Source organism: Penicillium oxalicum, chromosome VI (assembly GCF_001723175.1).
Source record: "Penicillium oxalicum strain HP7-1 chromosome VI, whole genome shotgun sequence".
Taxonomy (NCBI): domain Eukaryota; kingdom Fungi; phylum Ascomycota; class Eurotiomycetes; order Eurotiales; family Aspergillaceae; genus Penicillium; species Penicillium oxalicum.
In genome coordinates this window covers 1,260,690-1,279,145 of record NC_064655.1, presented here as the reverse complement: position 1 = coordinate 1,279,145, position 18,456 = coordinate 1,260,690, and the positions used below count along the sequence as shown (strand labels likewise).

The window sequence follows — 18,456 nt, the reverse complement described above, 5'->3', positions numbered from 1 at the left end:
ACAGTACGATCATCCATTCGAAACCCATCACCGCAGTACCTCGACGCGCATTGACCTGACTCACGAGTCTTTGGTCTCTAGTAAAAGACTCGGGCCATCCGACAAGGAAAATATCCACTCTAAGCGCGATGTCTGGCTCTTCGGCTCCACACCAAGCTGAGAACGCATGTGACATTTGGGGGAAATACTCAAACACCACTCCGAGGCTGGATATGAAGGAAACACAAGACCTGCAACCTGGAGTAGCCCCGCGTGCACTCTTTTTCCATATGAATGATCCCGTCAGCATCAAGGATAGACATTGGTTATGTATCAAATTTTCAACCATAGACACCAAGTTTGGGAGGAGAATGGCACATCTTGGCAGTCGAAACTCTGCTGATGCATTTGGAGTCTGGGGCGCTCAAGGCGCCATCTGCATGGCTCGTTGCCAAAAAAAGAAAAGAAAAAAAAAGAACAGGCCTTTTGTATTACGTGATTCAAAGCCTCCCAACTCCCACTCAAAGACGCAGCCATTCCTGATTCCCTAAGCGAAGGATTGGTGGACGGAAACAAGTCAAAGCTCAATACTTGGACCCAGCTCGTCTTGGCAGGACGATTTGAATGGTAGTACATGGCATGAAATCCGATTTTTTGGGATTCACACGAGGTTCAAGACGAGGAGATTTCATCCAGAAGGAGGTTCAAGGGCTGAGCTGTACGATCCTTCAAAATGTTTGTGATTCAGTCAAGGAGTCAAGGGAGCCCCCCATGGCGAATATCCATCTCACACTTGAAAATCTGAGGATGATGATATGATAATGCGATCGGAACGGGGAGGAGACACAGGTCACTTCCAAGGATATCCCTCTGCATATTCCTTTGCAATTTGAACCTCTCAGGCAGAGTTGTCTTCTTCTATAATACAATGACACATGCAGCATGTAGCGTGGACTGTACTCGTTAGGAGAGTCAGGACCGTAGACTTGAATGGACAGCTCTGGACGGGCGCAAGTCACGGGAACTGTCCGATCGCAAAGTGAAACCCATCAAGGCACCATCCCAGCTGGCCCCGGGAAATATTAATCGCGCAGACTTCCTCCGGTCAACGCCCTTGCTTCGCCGATGCAGCATGGTCTGACAAGCATTTTCTTGTCCTACCGACCCATCTAACGTTCACTCTCACGTTCTCAGTCTCGAATGGACTCTACAAACACGCGTGAACCGCCGACATAACACTCAGTCATAGACCTGCTGCTTCCAAGTGCCCATTTGCCCGACGCCTCGAGATCAGCTCCCGCCTTCCCCGCAGCCGACCAGGACTTTGCCCGCTGGCCGCTGCCGCTCTTCACTCTCCACTCCCCCAAATCCCAGCTGGATCAAATACTCGTTGCGACTCTTGTTTTCCCTTTTTTTGGACTGGTCAAAGTACCATTCTGGAGTTTTCAAATCAACATTCACCGTTCATCATATCGGCTCAAGCGGTCATTCAATGGGTTTGAAATTTGCGACTCCGTCTCACCTCGCCTTGATTGTACCCCGTTACACCCGTGACTCACTGCGATATTTATTCCTTGAGCGTTCACCAGCCTTAGTCGCAAGCGCGCGGCAATAGGAGCAGCGATCTGATACGGGCAATTGACCAGAAAACGTGGATTCTCGAACTAGGAAACGCGAAAGTGAATAAAACACCCCGCGGTGCACCGGAGCTGCAACCCTCGTTTTCACAAGGGTGGAGTTTTGCGCCTTTGCGCCGGCCGCCCACGCTCGGTGACCGATGACCACGCCTCGGGAACAGACTCAGTGATGCGCCAATGGTCCTCTCACCGCAAAGAATCGAAACCAAGTGACAGGGATCACGAGAATTGTTGACGGGAATTTTTCCGGTGACGTGAAAAATTCGAATTATAGATATTCTCCGCAGACTCGGACACGAGATCCCCGAAGGTCGCCCTCTCTCTCTCTCTCTCTCTCTCTCTCTCTCTCTCTCCGGTGTCGGGGGGCAAGTACATGACGAAATGAAGATGGAACCCAAAGCAAGCTCCCAGTCTCCCATGAATCAGAGTGGCGGCGACCGCGATTCTGCGGACGCGACCGAGCACTCAGAGCAAATGGATTCGCTGGCTGATAGAGTCAATGGAGGTGATGACGGTATAAATGAAAATGCTCGAAAAGTTACGAGCGCAAAGGACCCCTCGCGTCCGCGGCGGAAGAAGGCCCGCAGAGCCTGTTTTGCCTGCCAGCGAGCTCATCTGACATGCGGTATGATTTATGTGATCGTCGCGGGGGTGTGCGGGATGCGTGCGCGTGTTTCCCAATCTGCAGCTTGAAAACTGGGGCTAACTCTCAAATGTTTTTATTTCCATCCTAGGCGACGAGCGACCTTGCCAACGCTGTATCAAGCGCGGTCTGCAGGACGCGTGCCACGATGGCATCCGCAAAAAAGCCAAGTATCTTCACGATGCCCCGGATGGAGCTCTGATGCCTGGCGTCGGAGCCAATTTCTTCAGCAACGGCAGCGGCACCGGGGTCACGACAAATTTGCCATCAATATCTCGGAGCGGTTCCTCCTCGACACCGCAACAACAGCCGCCACAGCAAACCTCCACCGCCAATTTCTTTCCCACCCCTCAGTCGCAATCGCAACCGCAAGCGGCACCGTACACTGTGTTCACGGATACCACGCTCAGTCAAAGCCCGTTCACGACGCAATCCCCGGTTTCACCCACATTCAACCTCAAGACAGGCGTCAATGGCAGAAACGCTAGCCTGTCTTCCACGCTGGGCCAGCAACCCACCCCAGGCACTGCCCTCTCGGGCGATGCCAACACATCGCAAAATCCTTTCGCGGGGCCTTTCTTTGACCCGAGCGACCCCGCGCTATTCAACTTTGACCTCTCAAGCATGAACTTTGAGAACCGTTATGGTGCCCTGGAATTTGGCATGCTGGGTCACATGGCTACCGGGGCAGGTGACTCTCCGACCGATTCAGCCGGGGGACAGCGAGGGTCGATCGGCCGCAGTGGATCTGCCCAGTTCTCAACACCTGCGGCGGGTTTCAGCGAAAGCCCGGGCAATCAGCAACCGTTCCTGTTTGGGGATCCCTTACTGAATGAATGGTCCGCAGGTCAGGCCTCGGGCCCCGCGCATGTGAACGTGAGCGGCGTGTACGCACCCAACGGTCGACTCAACGGGCACATGAAAGCAGATGCGCCGCATGCCTTTGCCATCGAGAGCGGACCGGCCAATTTTGCCAGTCCTGGGTCTGCAACCGCAAGTCCGCATGTGACGGTCGCGGGCATCGACGACACCTCTGCTCATAATTCCAACAACCCTTCCAAGCCGACAAGTAGCAGCCTGGCCCCAAACAACAACGGGCCGCGGCCGCTGATCACGACCCCAAGCCTGAAGCATCGGGATCTGCAGGTGGGTCCTCGTCGACGTCACCGCAATCCGTCGTTGATCTACGAGAGCGTCAAGGAGCCCTACGGGTATACCAGTGGCTTTCACAACCTCACCGCATTCATTCAACGGCGCTTTAGCCCGCAGAAAACCCTGCGAATTGCGAAAGCGCTGGCCTCGATCCGCCCGTCCTTCATTGCGACCACCAAAACTCTCAACCGCGATGACTTGATCTTCATGGAAAAATGCTTCCAGCGAACATTGTTCGAGTATGAGGACTTTATCAATGCATGCGGGACCCCGACCATTGTGTGCCGACGCACCGGTGAAATTGCCGCCGTCGGCAAAGAATTCAGTATCCTGACGGGTTGGAAGAAGGATGTTCTCCTGGGTAAGGAACCGAACTTGAACGTCAACACCGGTGGCTCGGCACTCCCGCAGTCCGGGACGACGTCGCGTGGCAGTTTCACACCACGGAGCTCAACCCTTGAAGGCAGCACAGTGGTCGTCCTCAACCGGTCTTTCTGGCGGAGCTGCTGGATGATGATAGCGTGGTTGAGTTCTACGAGGACTTTGCACGCCTTGCGTTTGGGGACTCTCGCGGTAGTGTTATGACGCGATGCAAGCTGCTCCGGTACAAGACAAAAGAGGACGTGGAGGGCGCCTCCTCGGATGAGTATGGGAAGTGGAACAACCACATCCGCAAAGGCGGGATCGCCGGCGAAGCGGGCATGAACCAACTGGGCTCCAAAGATGGCAAAGTCGAGTGCGCGTACTGCTGGACAGTCAAGCGGGATGTTTTCGATATTCCCATGCTCATTGTGATGAATGTGGGTTGATTTCCGTGCCTCGCTCAGTGGTTATCGTGCAGATCATCTGAACTAACGACTTTTCCTCCTAGTTTCTACCGTGCATCTGATCGTTCCTCCCACGCGTCACGTCTACGGACTTGTCCTGGCCCAATTCTCTCGTCCATTCTTCCTGTTTCACTCTGTTTCTCCGTTTGTTTCCTTGTTTATTTGTTTTTGGTTGTCGCAGCTCTTGCCTTCATACCCAACCGTCGTTTTTCTCGCTCGAGAGTATTTATTCCGCTCCTGCCGATCTACGCTCTGTACCTTTACCCCAAGGTTTTCGTCACGCCTGTTACGTTATGAGATCGTATATATTCTCCCACTGATCCGGAGGACGGGTTGATTTTGCCTTCCCGGGCCTCATTATCATGTCTTTTTCGCCTGCACAGTACATATACTTGGGCTTTGGTCGTCCCGAACACGGGTCTGGCCCGGCGTCTGTGGGTTTTCTCTGTTTTTTGATGTGCTGTCGCTTTCTTTTTTTTTTTTCGGCGCCGCAAGGTTTTCAAAAATGGCATCTGTAACTCTGAAGATTGGGACCCTGCGTGCGTCTACATATTGAACTTTTTACCGACAATCTCCAGTTCCCGGACTCTGGACTCTCAATTTATTCAAAAAAATTAGACCGATATGCCAATTATGAACTTTACGTCTTCGGATTGGGAGCAGCGTCGATTGAAAGTTGCCTTGTAGTTGTGAAATTTGGTGCCGTTCCGCTGACGAGACCTCCATCGACGTCCACTTGCAATCGGCCGGGAACATTTTACCGACTTTGGAAGTCTGTGTTCTCCATCTGGTCTCTCATTCTGACACAATTGTACAGAGAGAGAGAGAGAGAGAGAGATTGGCACCAAAGCCTTTGATCTTACCATACAGTCTCATCAATCTTCCAACCATCTCCTCTATCCAGGTGAGACTTGGTTTGATAAAATTACTACTCCTGCCATCTCTCTGCTTATCAAGCACGCCCATACTTTCTCCGTCCGAAGCCCCGAAGGGCCCGAGTGCCCCACGCGCTCCGTCTGACGGCCTTTCGTCCAAACGGTTCCACTGCCCCGCGATCCATCTCTCTTGCGCTTCTTTTCCGCAAGTTGGTCTTCGAACAGAAAAAAAAAAGGGCCAATATCCAACATGCGTCCCGACAAGTCTCGTGATCCGGTTGCTGGGCCTGACGCAGGCCCAGAGAGCCCGTATCCAATCCGATTATCAGGGCCCGTCATCAAGGGCTTCGGCCGAGGCAGCAAGGAGGTATGCGCGCACGTTTCTCGTTGAACCCGCCAACTTCTCCATTCATGCTCTTGGCTGGACCGGTGCTCACACGGATTGACCTCTCTAGCTCGGAATTCCCACTGCGAATATCCCGGCCGATAACCTGTCCGAGGAGCACCCTGAGCTGAGCACCGGAGTATACTATGGTGTCGTAGCGCTTGACCCTCGGGGCCCGTCGCAGGAGAAGGCGAATGGTGTGAATTCTGGCGCTGAGAAGTCGGCGCCTGCGACCATCTTGCCAGCCGTGTTAAGCATCGGATACAATCCGTTCTACAAGAACACGGTGCGATCGGTGGTACGTACTAGCTCCCCTTGCTCTGATCACTGCGCTTTTTGTGTTTCTTTTTGTTTTTTTTTCTCGCCTCTTTCGCCTTGTTTGACAGGATTATGAGTTGACTCAACATGATGTCTGTGCAGGAAATTCATATCCTGTCTCAATTGACAGAACCGTCGCCGACAGCTGTCCCTCAGCCGAAGTTCCACCGCATGCCCGACTTTTATGGCACACAGCTCAATCTTTTGATTCTGGGATACATCCGCCCTGAGTACGACTATGTCTCACTCGAAGCTTTAATCGAGGATATTCGGGTGGACTGCGAGGTTGCGCGACAAAGCCTACTTCGCGATGCTTATCGGCGATATCTCGTGGACGACGGCAAGTCGTCGGCTCCAGTCAGTGCAGATCGAAAATGGTTGGAGACTTTTGATGGCGCGGGCGTAAAGATTTGAACGACCTGGGAATAATTCATTTCTTGAGGGTATAGATTTTGGTATATTGAGCGGTGATACTTTTTTTTAGTTCTTTGCTTTTCCTTTCTCAATTTTCTTGTTGCGGAGATCCAAACTCCCCCCACTTCTTGAGCTAGACCATCATGATTCACTACACATACTTCTCTCTTTACAAGCTTCATCTCCACGCGACCTTGTACTTCATTCATCTTTTTTGATATACAATTCGCTCTCTCAGATGATCGTCAGCCTGACAGTTGGACCCCTCTCTCTCGTTCTGTCGACAGCTCATCTCGTGATTTGGGGGTGTTACATACAACGAACGTGGTTCGGCCCGAAACAGCTGATTGCAAACCACTCGTCGACGTCACACCAAGAAATGCAAAGCATTGGCACAGCCAGGCAGTCGAGTTACAGTCTTGTCCCATGTCACTCCACCGTATGGAAGTCTCAACCCGGATCTGCCGGGATTCCATGGAAGGTATAAGGTCGAAACTTCCGGTTCCTGGGCTGTCCACCAAAGCTTCAATCATCCGCCCGCAAACATGGTGAATGTCATTCAGCGCCTTGTCAGACGCGCAACGACCGGCACGGGTGATCATCCGCATAACCCGCGTGAACATGGCAATCATGCTGCATCTGGATCGGGCTCAGGGTCCCGGTCAGGATCGGCATTCAAATCACACGACTTCCAGCGTCGGAGAAGTACGAGTGTAAGCTCTTGGAGGCGTCGGTCTCATGCTGCGGTCGAAGAGCCTTCGCCACGCCATTTGATCTTGATTTCGGATAATGCGACGTTCGATCCTCACATTATCCAGCGCTTTGAGGCGGAGGGATTTGACGTCACTTACCTGGGGTTTGTCTGCACCGAAGATGCGGAGAAGGACCGGAAGGCGTTGGAATTTGCGGTTCATGAGAAAGAGGATGACTTGGAACCCGGCGAGAGATATGCTATTGTCGGTATGTGATAGTCTGCAGTCATGACTGCATGAGACAAGGATGACCTATCAAGACACCAAATCCACGGAGAGAAATGAGCCGCCAAAGAGAGACTAATACAATTTGTAGCATACAATCGACCCGCATACTATCTCCTTGGCTCGCACCATCTCTCCCACACCTCGACCAACCCTTTTCCTCGCCTCTGCGCCTTCATCGCATATTATCCCTTGGATGGAAACGATCCAATCCTCACCAATGCACCCAAAAACATGCAAGAGTGCTGTGCCCCCGCCTGCGGAGATACGAGTGCCATCTTCGACCCTAGTGCCCCGACCTCATTCCTCCCCATCCAGATCCACCTCCCCGGGAACAACCCGGGCAGCCGTACCGTTTGGCCATGGATCAGCGTCAGTCCGAGTGAAGGCGACGTCACATACAAGAAGCGTCATCGCTGTCATGTGTACGGCTATCCGGAAGCGCGGGCAGGATTCGCAGAATCTCGACCTTCCAACTACAGTATCAAAGACCAGGGACCCGTTGATGATGATCGCATCAGCGCTCAGCTGGCGTGGAGCAGAGCGCTGGGCTGTCTCCGTCATGCCTTTGGTGCAAGAAGCACATGGCCTATTACCGATATTGAGACTGTGTGGGAAGAGTATTGGGCAAGATTGATGGATGGGTTGGACCTGGTTAAAATGGCTTCTGGGCAGCCGGCACCTCATGGCTCGGCCATGGAGATTGTCTTGAAGCCTGGAAATGATCTGATCTGTCAAGCTACGGGGGGAACGAGCGCCCACGATGAGCAGAATGCGAAAGTGATTTGTGCACCGACCAAGGCTGGAGGTATGTTAAGAAAAGAATTGCCCGTGGTCATCATATCATGGATGATTGGATTTTCGGCTATACCTGGACAATTTTACATTGAAAGGGTTGCGTGAACTGAGACTGACTAGAGGTGTTTTCCGCTTCAGGCTCGACTCCGGATGACCTCCGCACATTCTTCATGGATGTGTTCATTCCCAATGGACCGCCTAGTCAGCATATTCGATTACTATCCCGGACGGTGGGCGCAGATCGTATTGTGGATGAGGTCTTATTCTCCTTCTGCCATAGCAAGGAAGTTCCCTGGCTGCTTCCGCGTGTTCCGCCGACGAATCGCGATATTCAAGTGGTCATTGTCGTCGTGGCAAGCTTCTTTGCCGATCGCATCGTTCATCAAACTCTTTACTGGGACCAGGCCGATGTACTTGTTCAAGCAGGGCTGTTGGATCCAGATCTTGTACCCCAATTCGACCGCAGGAAATAGAATTGTTTTTTTTTGCCCTTCTCGTTGGAAGAGCTGAACGAGCGCTACCGTGTCGAGCCAACTTTGCCAGCACGATGAGCATTGATACTATAATGAACCTTCTTTTTCTTTTTCTTCTTATTGTTTTCCCCCCCACAAAATTTGACATCTATTGATACACGCCTCATGTAAGACTTTTTCAAAGAGCCGGCTATATACATGGTCTTATTGGGCAATTGCTTTAAACTCGGCCACGAGGCCTTCCAGGTCTTTGCTCACTCCACCCGCACTCATCAACGTCCTGCGGCTCGCCTCTTGGGCCAAAGGCAGAACATTCTCCACGCGCAGCGTGGGATATTTTGCAAGCCCAGCAACCAAGACACCCAGCAGAGTATCGCCGGCACCGTTGACGCTAACCACTTCATCGGCCGCCAAGATCGCGGCAGGTGGGAAGAGACGCATATACACCCCTCCGAAGGGTACATCGGTGGAGCTGGTGCGAGACAGAATATAAGGCGCGGACTCGGGGTCCGTCAATCGAGGATCATTACGTGGCAGGAGCTGAGTTAATAGCGCACCGGCCCCTCCAAGCTTTGTGATAATGCATGGGATAAAAGGGAGAAGCTGAATGGACTGCTGGGGTAAACCCTCATCGACCAGCTTGGCTGACGTCGCCATGACTAGGCGCTCGCGCGAACCACTGGGCGAAAGGCCCATGGCGTCAATTGCGGCCCACCAGCTTGGAGAATCGAAGAGCTGCGCTTCACGGGCAGCCATGTACATGGTTGATAATTCATATCGGTTAGGACAGGCGAGACTGATGACATGGTTGGGAACGGTCTGAGTCGGTCCAATAGGTGCATCGGCTCCGCTGGCGGGATCCCGAAGGAATAAGCGACGAGACTTGGCGTTGGATACTGGCTCGAACGCTACGCGTGCGCCGTGCTTGCGAGCCATCGAGGTCCACTTGGCAATGACCTCTGGACGCCAGTTGGCGTCGACGACTACCCAGTGCGGCTTCGCAGATGCCATCAATGGTTCCCAGAACTGGTCAAAGTCCAACTCCTTCTCGGAAAGCTCCACGATTCCCATATCTGCCATGGCAACGACGAGATCCTTCTTTGCATCGTTGATGGCCACATACTGTGCTGTCCGTGTACCTGATTTCGCGGGAAGTATCTGAATGCCTGCATTGTCAAGACCTTCGGTTTCAAGGGCTGAGAGAGCCGCTCGTCCGCTCAAATCATCTGCAACCACACTGCAGAAGAGCACCTCGCTCCCGATGTACCGGGCAGCCAGGGCGACATTGTGACCAACGCCACCCAAACTCTGCCCGATGACTGCAGGATTAGAGGTGTGCGGTACGGGTGCGTCTTGACTGCTCTCTGGCGTGAAGGGAGCGTAGTCACAGGACAGGTCGATTGCGAGCGAGCCAGCTACGACGAGATCTGCTTTTTCTGGAGCGTGAGACTGAGACGGTGGTGAAACAGTCTGGTGAGATTTGGGCTGATCTAGGTTGGTAGATTTGGTGGGACTAGGGATGGCAGGCATATGTCTATCGAGAAGCGTGTCTTCAACTTTAGCACCGAATATACATGTCGTACGTAGCCAAGCGCCGTGACCGACTCACCCAGCCTTGACTCCACGGTCGCCATTCTCCAGCTTAGCCAGCTCCACGGCCACTCGGGTTGCCCGCTGGACATTAGACTCGATCAAGGCGCGGTTTGCAACAACGCTCTTTCCCCCGCTAAGTTCCTTGATCTTGGCCAAGACGAAGGGAGTGTTATCACTGCCTGTGTAGCCTTGGACCTCAGCGAGACGAACTGCCTCCGCAACAATACGGTCCATTTCCAATTTGTCAAACGACGCTTCTTCAGGCACGGGGTTGCAGAAAAGGAGACCCGAGCGGACGGGAAGATGAGATTGCGCATCTTATTGACCATGTCAGTTCGATGGGCGTCAGGAATCATGGCAAATGCATCCAAACTTACAAACAATTGCAGCGGCTTCGGCTTCATTTTGAATCACCTTGGGGCTGCGAATCCCACTATCTCTGGAGTAGAAAGCGGGGAAATCCACTGGACCTGTGCGGCCATCGGCAAAGGTTCCCACGCAGACACCCTCCGTTTCGAGATATTCAAGAGTGCGAGGAATATCCAAGAAACTCTTGCTTCCAGAGCTGATGACGGTCACCGGGGTGCGACCCAATTCAGTCAAGTCGGCTGACATCGAACTTTAGTCTCACATGATTCAGGATATAAGCAGATGAACATGATTTAACGTACCAGAAACATCCATGGTGTTCTCACCCCCACGGTGAACGCCTCCTGTAGTGATTGTTAATCCATGATTTTTGAGGCGGGATTGATTGACTCAAGTTCTTACCAAGGCCTCCAGTGCCAAAGATTCGAATGCCAGCGAGCTCAGAAAGAATCATTGTGCCCGAAATGGTGGTACCACCATGAATCTTTTTCCCAGCCATACCCTAGAGATTTGTGAGTGCTGTGCCTGTGATGAAGGTCACCCGATGCAACTGACCATGCCGCAAATGTACCCAAGATCCCTGCGAGAGACTTTGATGGCACTCTTGTTCTCGACAGTCGAGGCCAACTCGACGATCTCGTCGGGACTCATTCCAACCCGAGCCACACCCCCGAGAATACCGATGGTTGCGGGAACACCACCATTCTTCCGCACTACTGATTCCAGAAGCTGTGCAAGCGCAACATTCTCGGGGTACGGAAAGCCTGGCGTTGGATGAGTCAAAGTCAGCAAGCCCATGCGAAATTGCGCAGCTTTCAGGTGGGCATATCTGTGCCATATACCATCTGCTAGCAATTTTCTACGATTCTGGTGGCTACTGACCGTGTGTATAGATTGTTGTTTCCAGTGCAACAACTGGCTTTCCAGTTGCAACAGCGTCGCGCACCTCTTCCGAAACCTGCAGGAACCTACTCTGAGGGTGCTTCTGGAGATCATGAAGGGAGCGTAGGTGTGGTAGATGAGTGCCTCTTCGGCATTGAAGCCGAGCAGCTGCTCTGGAGACGAACATGATCACCAGGAGGAGGAATTGGCCAAAACACACGCAGAAGGAGTGAATGACTCTCCACAGACCAAATGAGTGGGGGATGGAGATGAAAGAGTGGAGGCGGCGGAAATGAGGAGAAGCTGTTATCGGAGCGATAAGAGCAGCGGAGTGCATCTCGTGGCCGCTGCGCCCACCGTATTGCGTATACAATGGGGACACCTCATCAGCTTCGTCAGGTCGACCTTTTCCCCCTCTCAAGCCCGATTCGTCAACAACCTCGTTGAAGAATCCCCCCAAAAAAGACTTCCAATAGACTGCTTGGGGCCAATTGGTGCTCTGGCACGATATCCTCAATTGCAATGAGGTTCTTCACCGCCACCGTGCTCGGGCTGCTTGCTCCCAGCTTGGCTGCCGCGGCCGATTCAACCACACCATTCCGCGTGGCTCTTCCATCCGACTTTCAACCTGCGCAAGTCTTCAAGAACACAAATGTGGTCCGCAACACCAACCTGGAAAAGGGTTATGCACGAGAGACCGTCAATGTAGTCGTTGAGAACATTGGCAAGCAGCCCGAGAGCGACTATTACGTTCCATTCCCTGCAGATCTGTTTGAGCGAGTCGGAGGGTTCGAGGTGCGCGATAGAAAGGCGCCCAACAAGGGCCGCTTTGAGGTCGATGTCACAGAGCCTGTCGCATCCAGGTAAGCTGTCTCGAGTGCAGTGCGATTGATCGTCATCGGTCGTCGCATTTTTGGTCGTGTGCGCATGCGCGGCATCCCACAAGTATTGAGCGAAAGTTGAGCTGATCTGGACACTCGAATACATAGTGAAACCCAATACTTCGTTGTCCACTTCCCCGAACCTTTGGCTCCGAAGTCCCAGCTGACCCTTGGAATCTCCTACTCCCTATTATCCTCTTTGAGCCCGCTGCCGGCCACCATTGACCAGAATGACAAACAATATCTGACCTATCGCTTCTCCGCCTACGTGCCCTCGGCCTATCAGACAGTCACCCAGAAGACTAAGCTGAAGTTCCCCAGCACTGATATCCCCGACTACACCACCACCGAAGGTCTCAAGTCTGGTGCTGACCCGGAGCGGAAGGGGGCCACCTACACATATGGCCCTTATGACACTGCCAAGGTGACTCCTGGTACAGAGTACCCGGTCACCGTGCGCTACGAGTACACTCACCCGGTGATTACCGTGAATCTGCTCGAGCGCGATCTGGAAGTCTCACACTGGGGCGGCAACTTGGCCACAGAAGAACGTTACTGGTTGCGCAACAACGCTTCGCAGCTGACCAACCAATTCTCGCGCGTGGAGTGGACCTTTGCCTCTTACCAAAAGGCTCCAACCTGCGCTGTGCGGGAGCTCAACTACCCTCTACTCCCCGGCTCCGTCGATGCTTATTTCGTTGACGATATTGGTAATGTCTCGACCAGCCGCTATCGCCCCGGTACCGCCAAGACCGGCGCCAACCTGGAGTTCAAGCCCCGGTACCCTATTTTCGGAGGCTGGAATTACAGCTTCAAGCTGGGCTGGAACAACAACCTTTCTGCCTTCCTTCGCAAGGCCACTGGGGTGACTCCTACGTCCTGAAAGCACCTTTCCTTCAAGGACCCAAAATGGCCGAGGGCATTCAGTATGAGCGGGTGATCCTCCGGGTTATTCTTCCCGAAGGTGCGCACAATGTGCGTTACGAGATTGTCGAGGGCTCTGCCAGCAACGGTCTGCCCGGTCGGAACCAGATCAATGCCACCCTGTCGTCGCTCAAGACCTACATGGACACTCTCGGTCGGACCACCTTGACCCTGGAGGTCAACAGTCTCACCGATGAGGCACGCGACTCGCAGTTACTTGTACGGCTTCCCCGTTCCTATATGTGTGATAGTTTTATTGAGCTAACCTTTTTTTTGTTCTATTTTCTAGGTGGTCTATGACCACACTATTACGGATGCACTTCGCAAGCCTCTCACCATCTTCGCGGGTCTGCTCACCGTCTTTGTGGGCATTTGGGCCGTTGGCAAGCTTGATGTCAGCATTAAGAAGCGTTGAATATAAGCGCTGTTCTAAGACGAGCAGTCTCTTCTTGTTGTTTATTATGATGCCTTTGATAGCATCTCTATACAAAGTCTCTAGATAAAATACTCCAGCCAGCAATTTATTTTTCTCCAGCCCTTCAGGGTGCTTTCTCTGTAACACACCAATATTTGACAAAGAAAAGCTTCCTCATCTTCCGCCTGCATATCAAAAAGAGAGCAAAACACAACTTCGTCTTTGACTATTGTCAGTTTTCTCGATCCTTTGTAAATCCGCCAAATTATCTAGAAATCTGCAAATAGAACATGGCCTGTCACAACGCGAAAAGAAAGAGAGAGGGAAAAGTAACTGAAGAATAACAATCAACAACCCCACAAAATGGATCATCTATCAGCCCAGTCAGCCTTGAAGTACTCGGAGAAGCTCATTTCGATCATTGGCCCCGGCGCAAAGAGGGCATATTGCTCCGGGTTGACTGCTGTGTGTGATACTTGCCACCATTGATCCACCCATGCATGGTGCTGGCCGAGGGAGATGGTGTATGATCAATGGTTCGAGATACTTTCTCTTCTTTCTTCTGCTCTTCGCGGTTAGAGAGGCGTTGAAGAGCCTTTATTGGGCGCCCACAGTACTGACAATGGCATGCGCACCGGCACCGAAATGGAGACGATGGTTTGGAGAGAGAATGCGCCCGAGATCCGGACTGCGACTGCGCCGGTGGTCGAGTTTTGGACTTTGATTGAGACTGCGCCTGTGCATCAGTTTGCGCCTTCACTTCTGTCTGCACCTCCGCTTCTGTTTGTGCCTCGGTTTGCGCCTTTGTCTCTGTCTGCACCTCTGCCTCTGTTTCTGCCTTTGCATGTATCTGTGCCTCGGGCTGTGCCTTGGCTTCTGCTTGTGCTTGGGCTTGGGCTCGAGCCCGCGCCACCCATGGTGGAATAGGCGGGTTTTGAGGGTTGTTATCCGGACAATCCGGCCCGCAATCACCGATGCAGAAGAAGTGAGGCATCCACCGCACCAGGTGAGCCGGCACCTCTATGTATCCAGGTTCGGTACGCTGCATTACCACGCTCCTGCGCCGAATCCAAGGCATTTTCTTCTCACTCTTCCGTCACTGACAACGGAGACAAGCAGGGTTGCTGCTGAAGAAGATCAAGAATTGGGGTTGAATGGAGATTCTAGGATTTGGGAGTGGCGAAGGATGTAATCGAACCAGAGAACGTGTCTTTTTTTCTTATTTTTCAAATCTCAAGTGCGGTATTGAAGGGAATACCAATCGCCGATGAGTTTGAATCTCGGGTTCTGGCACAAACTGGACTCGACATTATATATTGAGGACGTTCTGTCGGGTGGATCGGAGGATGGAATTGAATTAGCGGGCATTGTCACTTGTGACACTTTGTTTTCTGAAGAAAAAAGATAGATTTGAAACATTGTTCTTTGATTAATTGTGTCGTCGCTCTTTGTTTCGTTCATCGCTAGTTAAAGAGACAAAGATGGGGCGGAATGGCGCCCCCGTCACCATAGATAGCCAGCGCATTGTGTCAAAGAGGAATTTGCATTTGTCTGATTTGTCCCTCCATACATAACGAATTTCGGTCTGCATCATGGTGAGTCGTGGCACAGGTTGCCTTGATCTTCCCAGATTGATGTTGACTTGGTCAAAGAGTGCGTTCAGAGACTAGTCAATGGTCGAGAGAATCTGGTTCAATTTTTTCGGGTTATTAGTTCCAGTTGGACGACTTCTCGATCTCTCTCGAGCTCTCGAGCTCTAGTCTTCTGAAAGCAACGCTGACGAGGAAACTCATTCTTAGCTGCAGCCTGCTTCTGCATGTAAGCGGGTACCCTGTGTAGTAGGGCTGTTAGACTTGCAGGAGTGAGCGCCGGGCCTGGAAGTCTTATGTAATACTCCGAGAGGAACTCACGATCTGACAGACTAGGTTCTCTCCCGATCGAGTATCGAGCTTGCATGGTATGTAATTTGATGACTTGCAGGATCATCTCCACCTGTGAATCTTCCGTTTCCTGCTTCTCTCACATTGATGCGGAGGCTGCTATCCCGTGCAAAGCAGGGGAGGATACCCAGCATTATCGGCTCAACTTGTGCAGTGCAGAGTCTTAGAGAGTCCAGAATGACGGTGGGGAAAGAAGCCCCGGAGTGATCGCCGGTCATGCTTTTGGTCCCGTGCCCGGCCCGTCCGTTTTTCCAACCCGCCATCTTGGGGCCCTCCACTTGGCTTGTCCTCCCAAACTGTTTCAAATCGGTGTAGGTTTCTCGTTCAAACCCTATTCATATCTGTGGGTGCCGTCAGGCCTGCATCGTGGTAACGGTACTGCTTGCATCTCTCTCTCTCTCTCTCCCCCCTCCTTTTGTTGTGTGTCTTTTTCCCTGTCGTTTGTTTTTGGCGCTTGATTCGATACGCTGTGAATGTTTTGCTGCTATATCAAGGGGGCTCGGTCGATCGACAGGGATTGGACAACTGCCAAGGAGAAGTTCTGGCCTTCAAGGACTGCCCGAGTCATCCAGTGGAACCTGCAACACACACTGCAGTACTGACTGGACTGTGCTTGGAGACTTCACCCTGGTCGGGATCTCCACCACTAGCGCCGGGGCCAGGCAGCCGCCACGCAGAGGACCAGATCGAAGATCCCAGTTCACAGCATTCGGAACCGGTGGGGTTGACCGGGGCCAAGGGAGTAGGGTTCATGCAGCAGGAGTCTAAAGCCGGGTCACAATCGCGAAGAAGATAGAAGCCCGGCAATTCTCCCAGTCTGGTGTACCTACGATTGACTTGCAAGTTGCGAGTTCTATCCGGCTCCCCCTCTCTCTATCTCTCTCAGACATAAGCCAATTCGGAGACATATAGGGAGTGCCTTTGTGCACCCCCCGTTACAGACACGCACGTGCGCGTGCGCGCCATGCCCATGATTCCTCGACAGTATCTGCGTCTGCGCTTCCTTCTTTTCGCAGTTCTCCTCGTTTCGATCATCGTCTGGTCCGTTTCAAACTGGCGTGCTAGGAGTTTAGACTACTCTAACCATGATAATTCTTCTCGCCTGGTGAATCCTGTCTTAGACCTTCAAGAGGCTCACCGGAAGTTCTGGCACACTTTCTATGAGCTTTTGGAAACCCATGGCCCCCAGGCCATGCCGATCATTGAGTATGAAAAGGCCCCCACGGAAGGATTCGATCCAAATGACTCGCGTCCTCTGAAGAACTACCTTACCGCCGTGGACTCGGAGGATCTCTCCGCGATCAAGACCGCGCACGCAGGCTTTGTGGCGGCAATCACCGGCGCCGAGGGGACTCTAAGTCTGCCCTATCGCCCAGATACCAGGGGGATCGTTTCCACGGCAGGAGGCGCATATCTGCCCGTTCTGGTCATTTCCCTGCGAATGCTCCGACGAACAGGGTCCACGCTGCCGATGGAAGTCTTCCTCGCGGACGAGGATGAGTACGAAGCACACATCTGCGACGTGGTCCTCCCTTCACTCAATGCGCAATGTGTCGTCCTCTCGCGCATTCTCGCATCCGCTCCGGCTGAAATTGCCAAATATCAATTCAAGCCTTTTGCCATGCTCTTCTCCTCCTTTCAAGACATCCTCTTTCTAGACGCGGATGCTTTCCCGCTCATCAACCCGGAAGTGCTCTTTGAGACCGATCCTTTCCGTTCCACGGGTCTGGTCACCTGGCCGGATTTTTGGGCCTCAAGCATATCCCCCCTCTTCTACGAGATCATTGACCTCCCACCACCCGGCTCAATCTTCGCGCATCCACCGAATCAGGTGAATTACTGCTCTCCAAGAAGACGCATGCCCGGACTCTCCTCCTCGTGACATATTATAATTACTGGGGACCAGAGTACTACTATCCACTCCTGTCCCAAGGTGCTGCCGGCGAAGGCGACAAAGAGACCTTTCTCGCCGCCGCAACCGTCACCCAGCAACCATTCTACCAGGTAAGCGAACGACTCGTCGCACTAGGTCACCCCAAAAGCAAACAAACCGGCGGCTTCGCAGGCTCCGCCATGGGCCAATTCAACCCGATCGACGACTATCAACTCGTTCAACGGGGCATCTCCCGACTCCACGGGGACGCCGCGACTCCGCCCGATCTCTTCTTCATCCACGCCAATTTCCCCAAATTCAACCCGGCGACTGTATTTGATCCGCACGAGGTCAATCCGGCGTTCACGGATGAAGGGGAGTATACGCGGGCGTGGACGCTGCCGGAGGACGTGGTGGAGCGGTATAGTGCCCAAGAGGATGTGGAGAGGGCTTTTTGGAGTCAAGTTCGATGGACGGCGTGTGAATTGGAGGACAAGTTTGTCAGTTGGCAGGGTCATGTGGGGATCTGTGATCGAGTGATGAAATACTGGCAGAGTGTGTTTTTGTCTCTTTAAAAAAAAATAACAAAGAAGACGGTTTAGTAGAGTGATGGTATGACGCGTCGTGGCTTGGCTGAACTTAACTGAACTCGCTTACATATCAGAAAGGCCCTCAAGAAATATGTAACAAAAACAAGCAAAGGGAAATTGCGGAAGATACGTACAAGTACCAACTCGAGCTTCCCGAAAGCCCATCGAATGCATGGCGCGTGCATATCAGATCAGTATATGTAGTAATTCCCTGCAAAATTAGATCTAGAATCAAAATATAGGAAAATACATTGGAAGGTAGGTCACACCCAACTGCACTAGTAGTATCATAATAAGATAGTATACCTAGTTCAAACTACTGATCTACCTCATGATCAACGTTGACGCACTGAAACTACTTGGTAATTTCTAATTTCCCGGAACCTTCTCTTCGGGAAGACGTTGTGTCTCTAGATACAGGGCTAGACTGATCTAATTGGAAGGCACCAAGGTTTGACATCTACCAACTTCCAAAGTCTGTGATACCTACCTAGTCGGGTGGATTCCCAAT

General features: G+C 52.4%; 8 protein-coding genes across 8 annotated transcripts; 6 read left to right on the top strand and 2 right to left on the bottom strand.

Moving 5' to 3' along the window:
- Positions 1 to 1,997: 1,997 nt before the first annotated feature.
- Positions 1,998 to 4,220, top strand: POX_f07744 (Transcription activator of gluconeogenesis; the record flags this gene model as incomplete). The annotated part of the gene is made up of 3 exons (XM_050116538.1): positions 1,998 to 2,241; positions 2,351 to 3,833; positions 3,884 to 4,220. The coding sequence occupies 3 exons, from the start codon at positions 1,998 to 2,000 to the stop codon at positions 4,218 to 4,220; spliced, it is 2,064 nt and encodes a 687-aa protein (XP_049966677.1).
- A 1,143-nt stretch (positions 4,221 to 5,363) lies between these two features.
- POX_f07743 (Riboflavin kinase) lies at positions 5,364 to 6,230 on the top strand (the record flags this gene model as incomplete). The annotated part of the gene is made up of 3 exons (XM_050116537.1): positions 5,364 to 5,480; positions 5,569 to 5,796; positions 5,919 to 6,230. 3 exons carry the CDS (start codon positions 5,364 to 5,366, stop codon positions 6,228 to 6,230), a joined length of 657 nt encoding a protein of 218 aa, XP_049966676.1.
- A 545-nt stretch (positions 6,231 to 6,775) lies between these two features.
- Positions 6,776 to 8,478, top strand: POX_f07742 (uncharacterized protein; the record flags this gene model as incomplete). Its single annotated transcript, XM_050116536.1, has 3 exons — positions 6,776 to 7,190; positions 7,299 to 8,015; positions 8,144 to 8,478. 3 exons carry the CDS (start codon positions 6,776 to 6,778, stop codon positions 8,476 to 8,478), a joined length of 1,467 nt encoding a protein of 488 aa, XP_049966675.1.
- A 204-nt stretch (positions 8,479 to 8,682) lies between these two features.
- On the bottom strand, positions 8,683 to 11,509 carry POX_f07741 (Pseudouridine-5'-phosphate glycosidase; the record flags this gene model as incomplete). The annotated part of the gene is made up of 7 exons (XM_050116535.1): positions 8,683 to 10,012; positions 10,088 to 10,388; positions 10,449 to 10,679; positions 10,743 to 10,784; positions 10,843 to 10,942; positions 10,996 to 11,204; positions 11,323 to 11,509. The coding sequence occupies 7 exons, from the start codon at positions 11,507 to 11,509 to the stop codon at positions 8,683 to 8,685; spliced, it is 2,400 nt and encodes a 799-aa protein (XP_049966674.1).
- A 335-nt stretch (positions 11,510 to 11,844) lies between these two features.
- Positions 11,845 to 13,086, top strand: POX_f07740 (uncharacterized protein; the record flags this gene model as incomplete). The annotated part of the gene is made up of 2 exons (XM_050116534.1): positions 11,845 to 12,185; positions 12,312 to 13,086. 2 exons carry the CDS (start codon positions 11,845 to 11,847, stop codon positions 13,084 to 13,086), a joined length of 1,116 nt encoding a protein of 371 aa, XP_049966673.1.
- A 26-nt stretch (positions 13,087 to 13,112) lies between these two features.
- POX_f07739 (uncharacterized protein) lies at positions 13,113 to 13,542 on the top strand (the record flags this gene model as incomplete). Its single annotated transcript, XM_050116533.1, has 2 exons — positions 13,113 to 13,346; positions 13,417 to 13,542. The coding sequence occupies 2 exons, from the start codon at positions 13,113 to 13,115 to the stop codon at positions 13,540 to 13,542; spliced, it is 360 nt and encodes a 119-aa protein (XP_049966672.1).
- A 418-nt stretch (positions 13,543 to 13,960) lies between these two features.
- POX_f07738 (uncharacterized protein) lies at positions 13,961 to 14,620 on the bottom strand (the record flags this gene model as incomplete). The annotated part of the gene is made up of 1 exon (XM_050116532.1): positions 13,961 to 14,620. One exon carries the CDS (start codon positions 14,618 to 14,620, stop codon positions 13,961 to 13,963), a length of 660 nt encoding a protein of 219 aa, XP_049966671.1.
- A 1,826-nt stretch (positions 14,621 to 16,446) lies between these two features.
- POX_f07737 (uncharacterized protein) lies at positions 16,447 to 17,930 on the top strand (the record flags this gene model as incomplete). The annotated part of the gene is made up of 2 exons (XM_050116531.1): positions 16,447 to 17,313; positions 17,391 to 17,930. 2 exons carry the CDS (start codon positions 16,447 to 16,449, stop codon positions 17,928 to 17,930), a joined length of 1,407 nt encoding a protein of 468 aa, XP_049966670.1.
- Between the last annotated feature and the right edge of the window lie 526 nt (positions 17,931 to 18,456).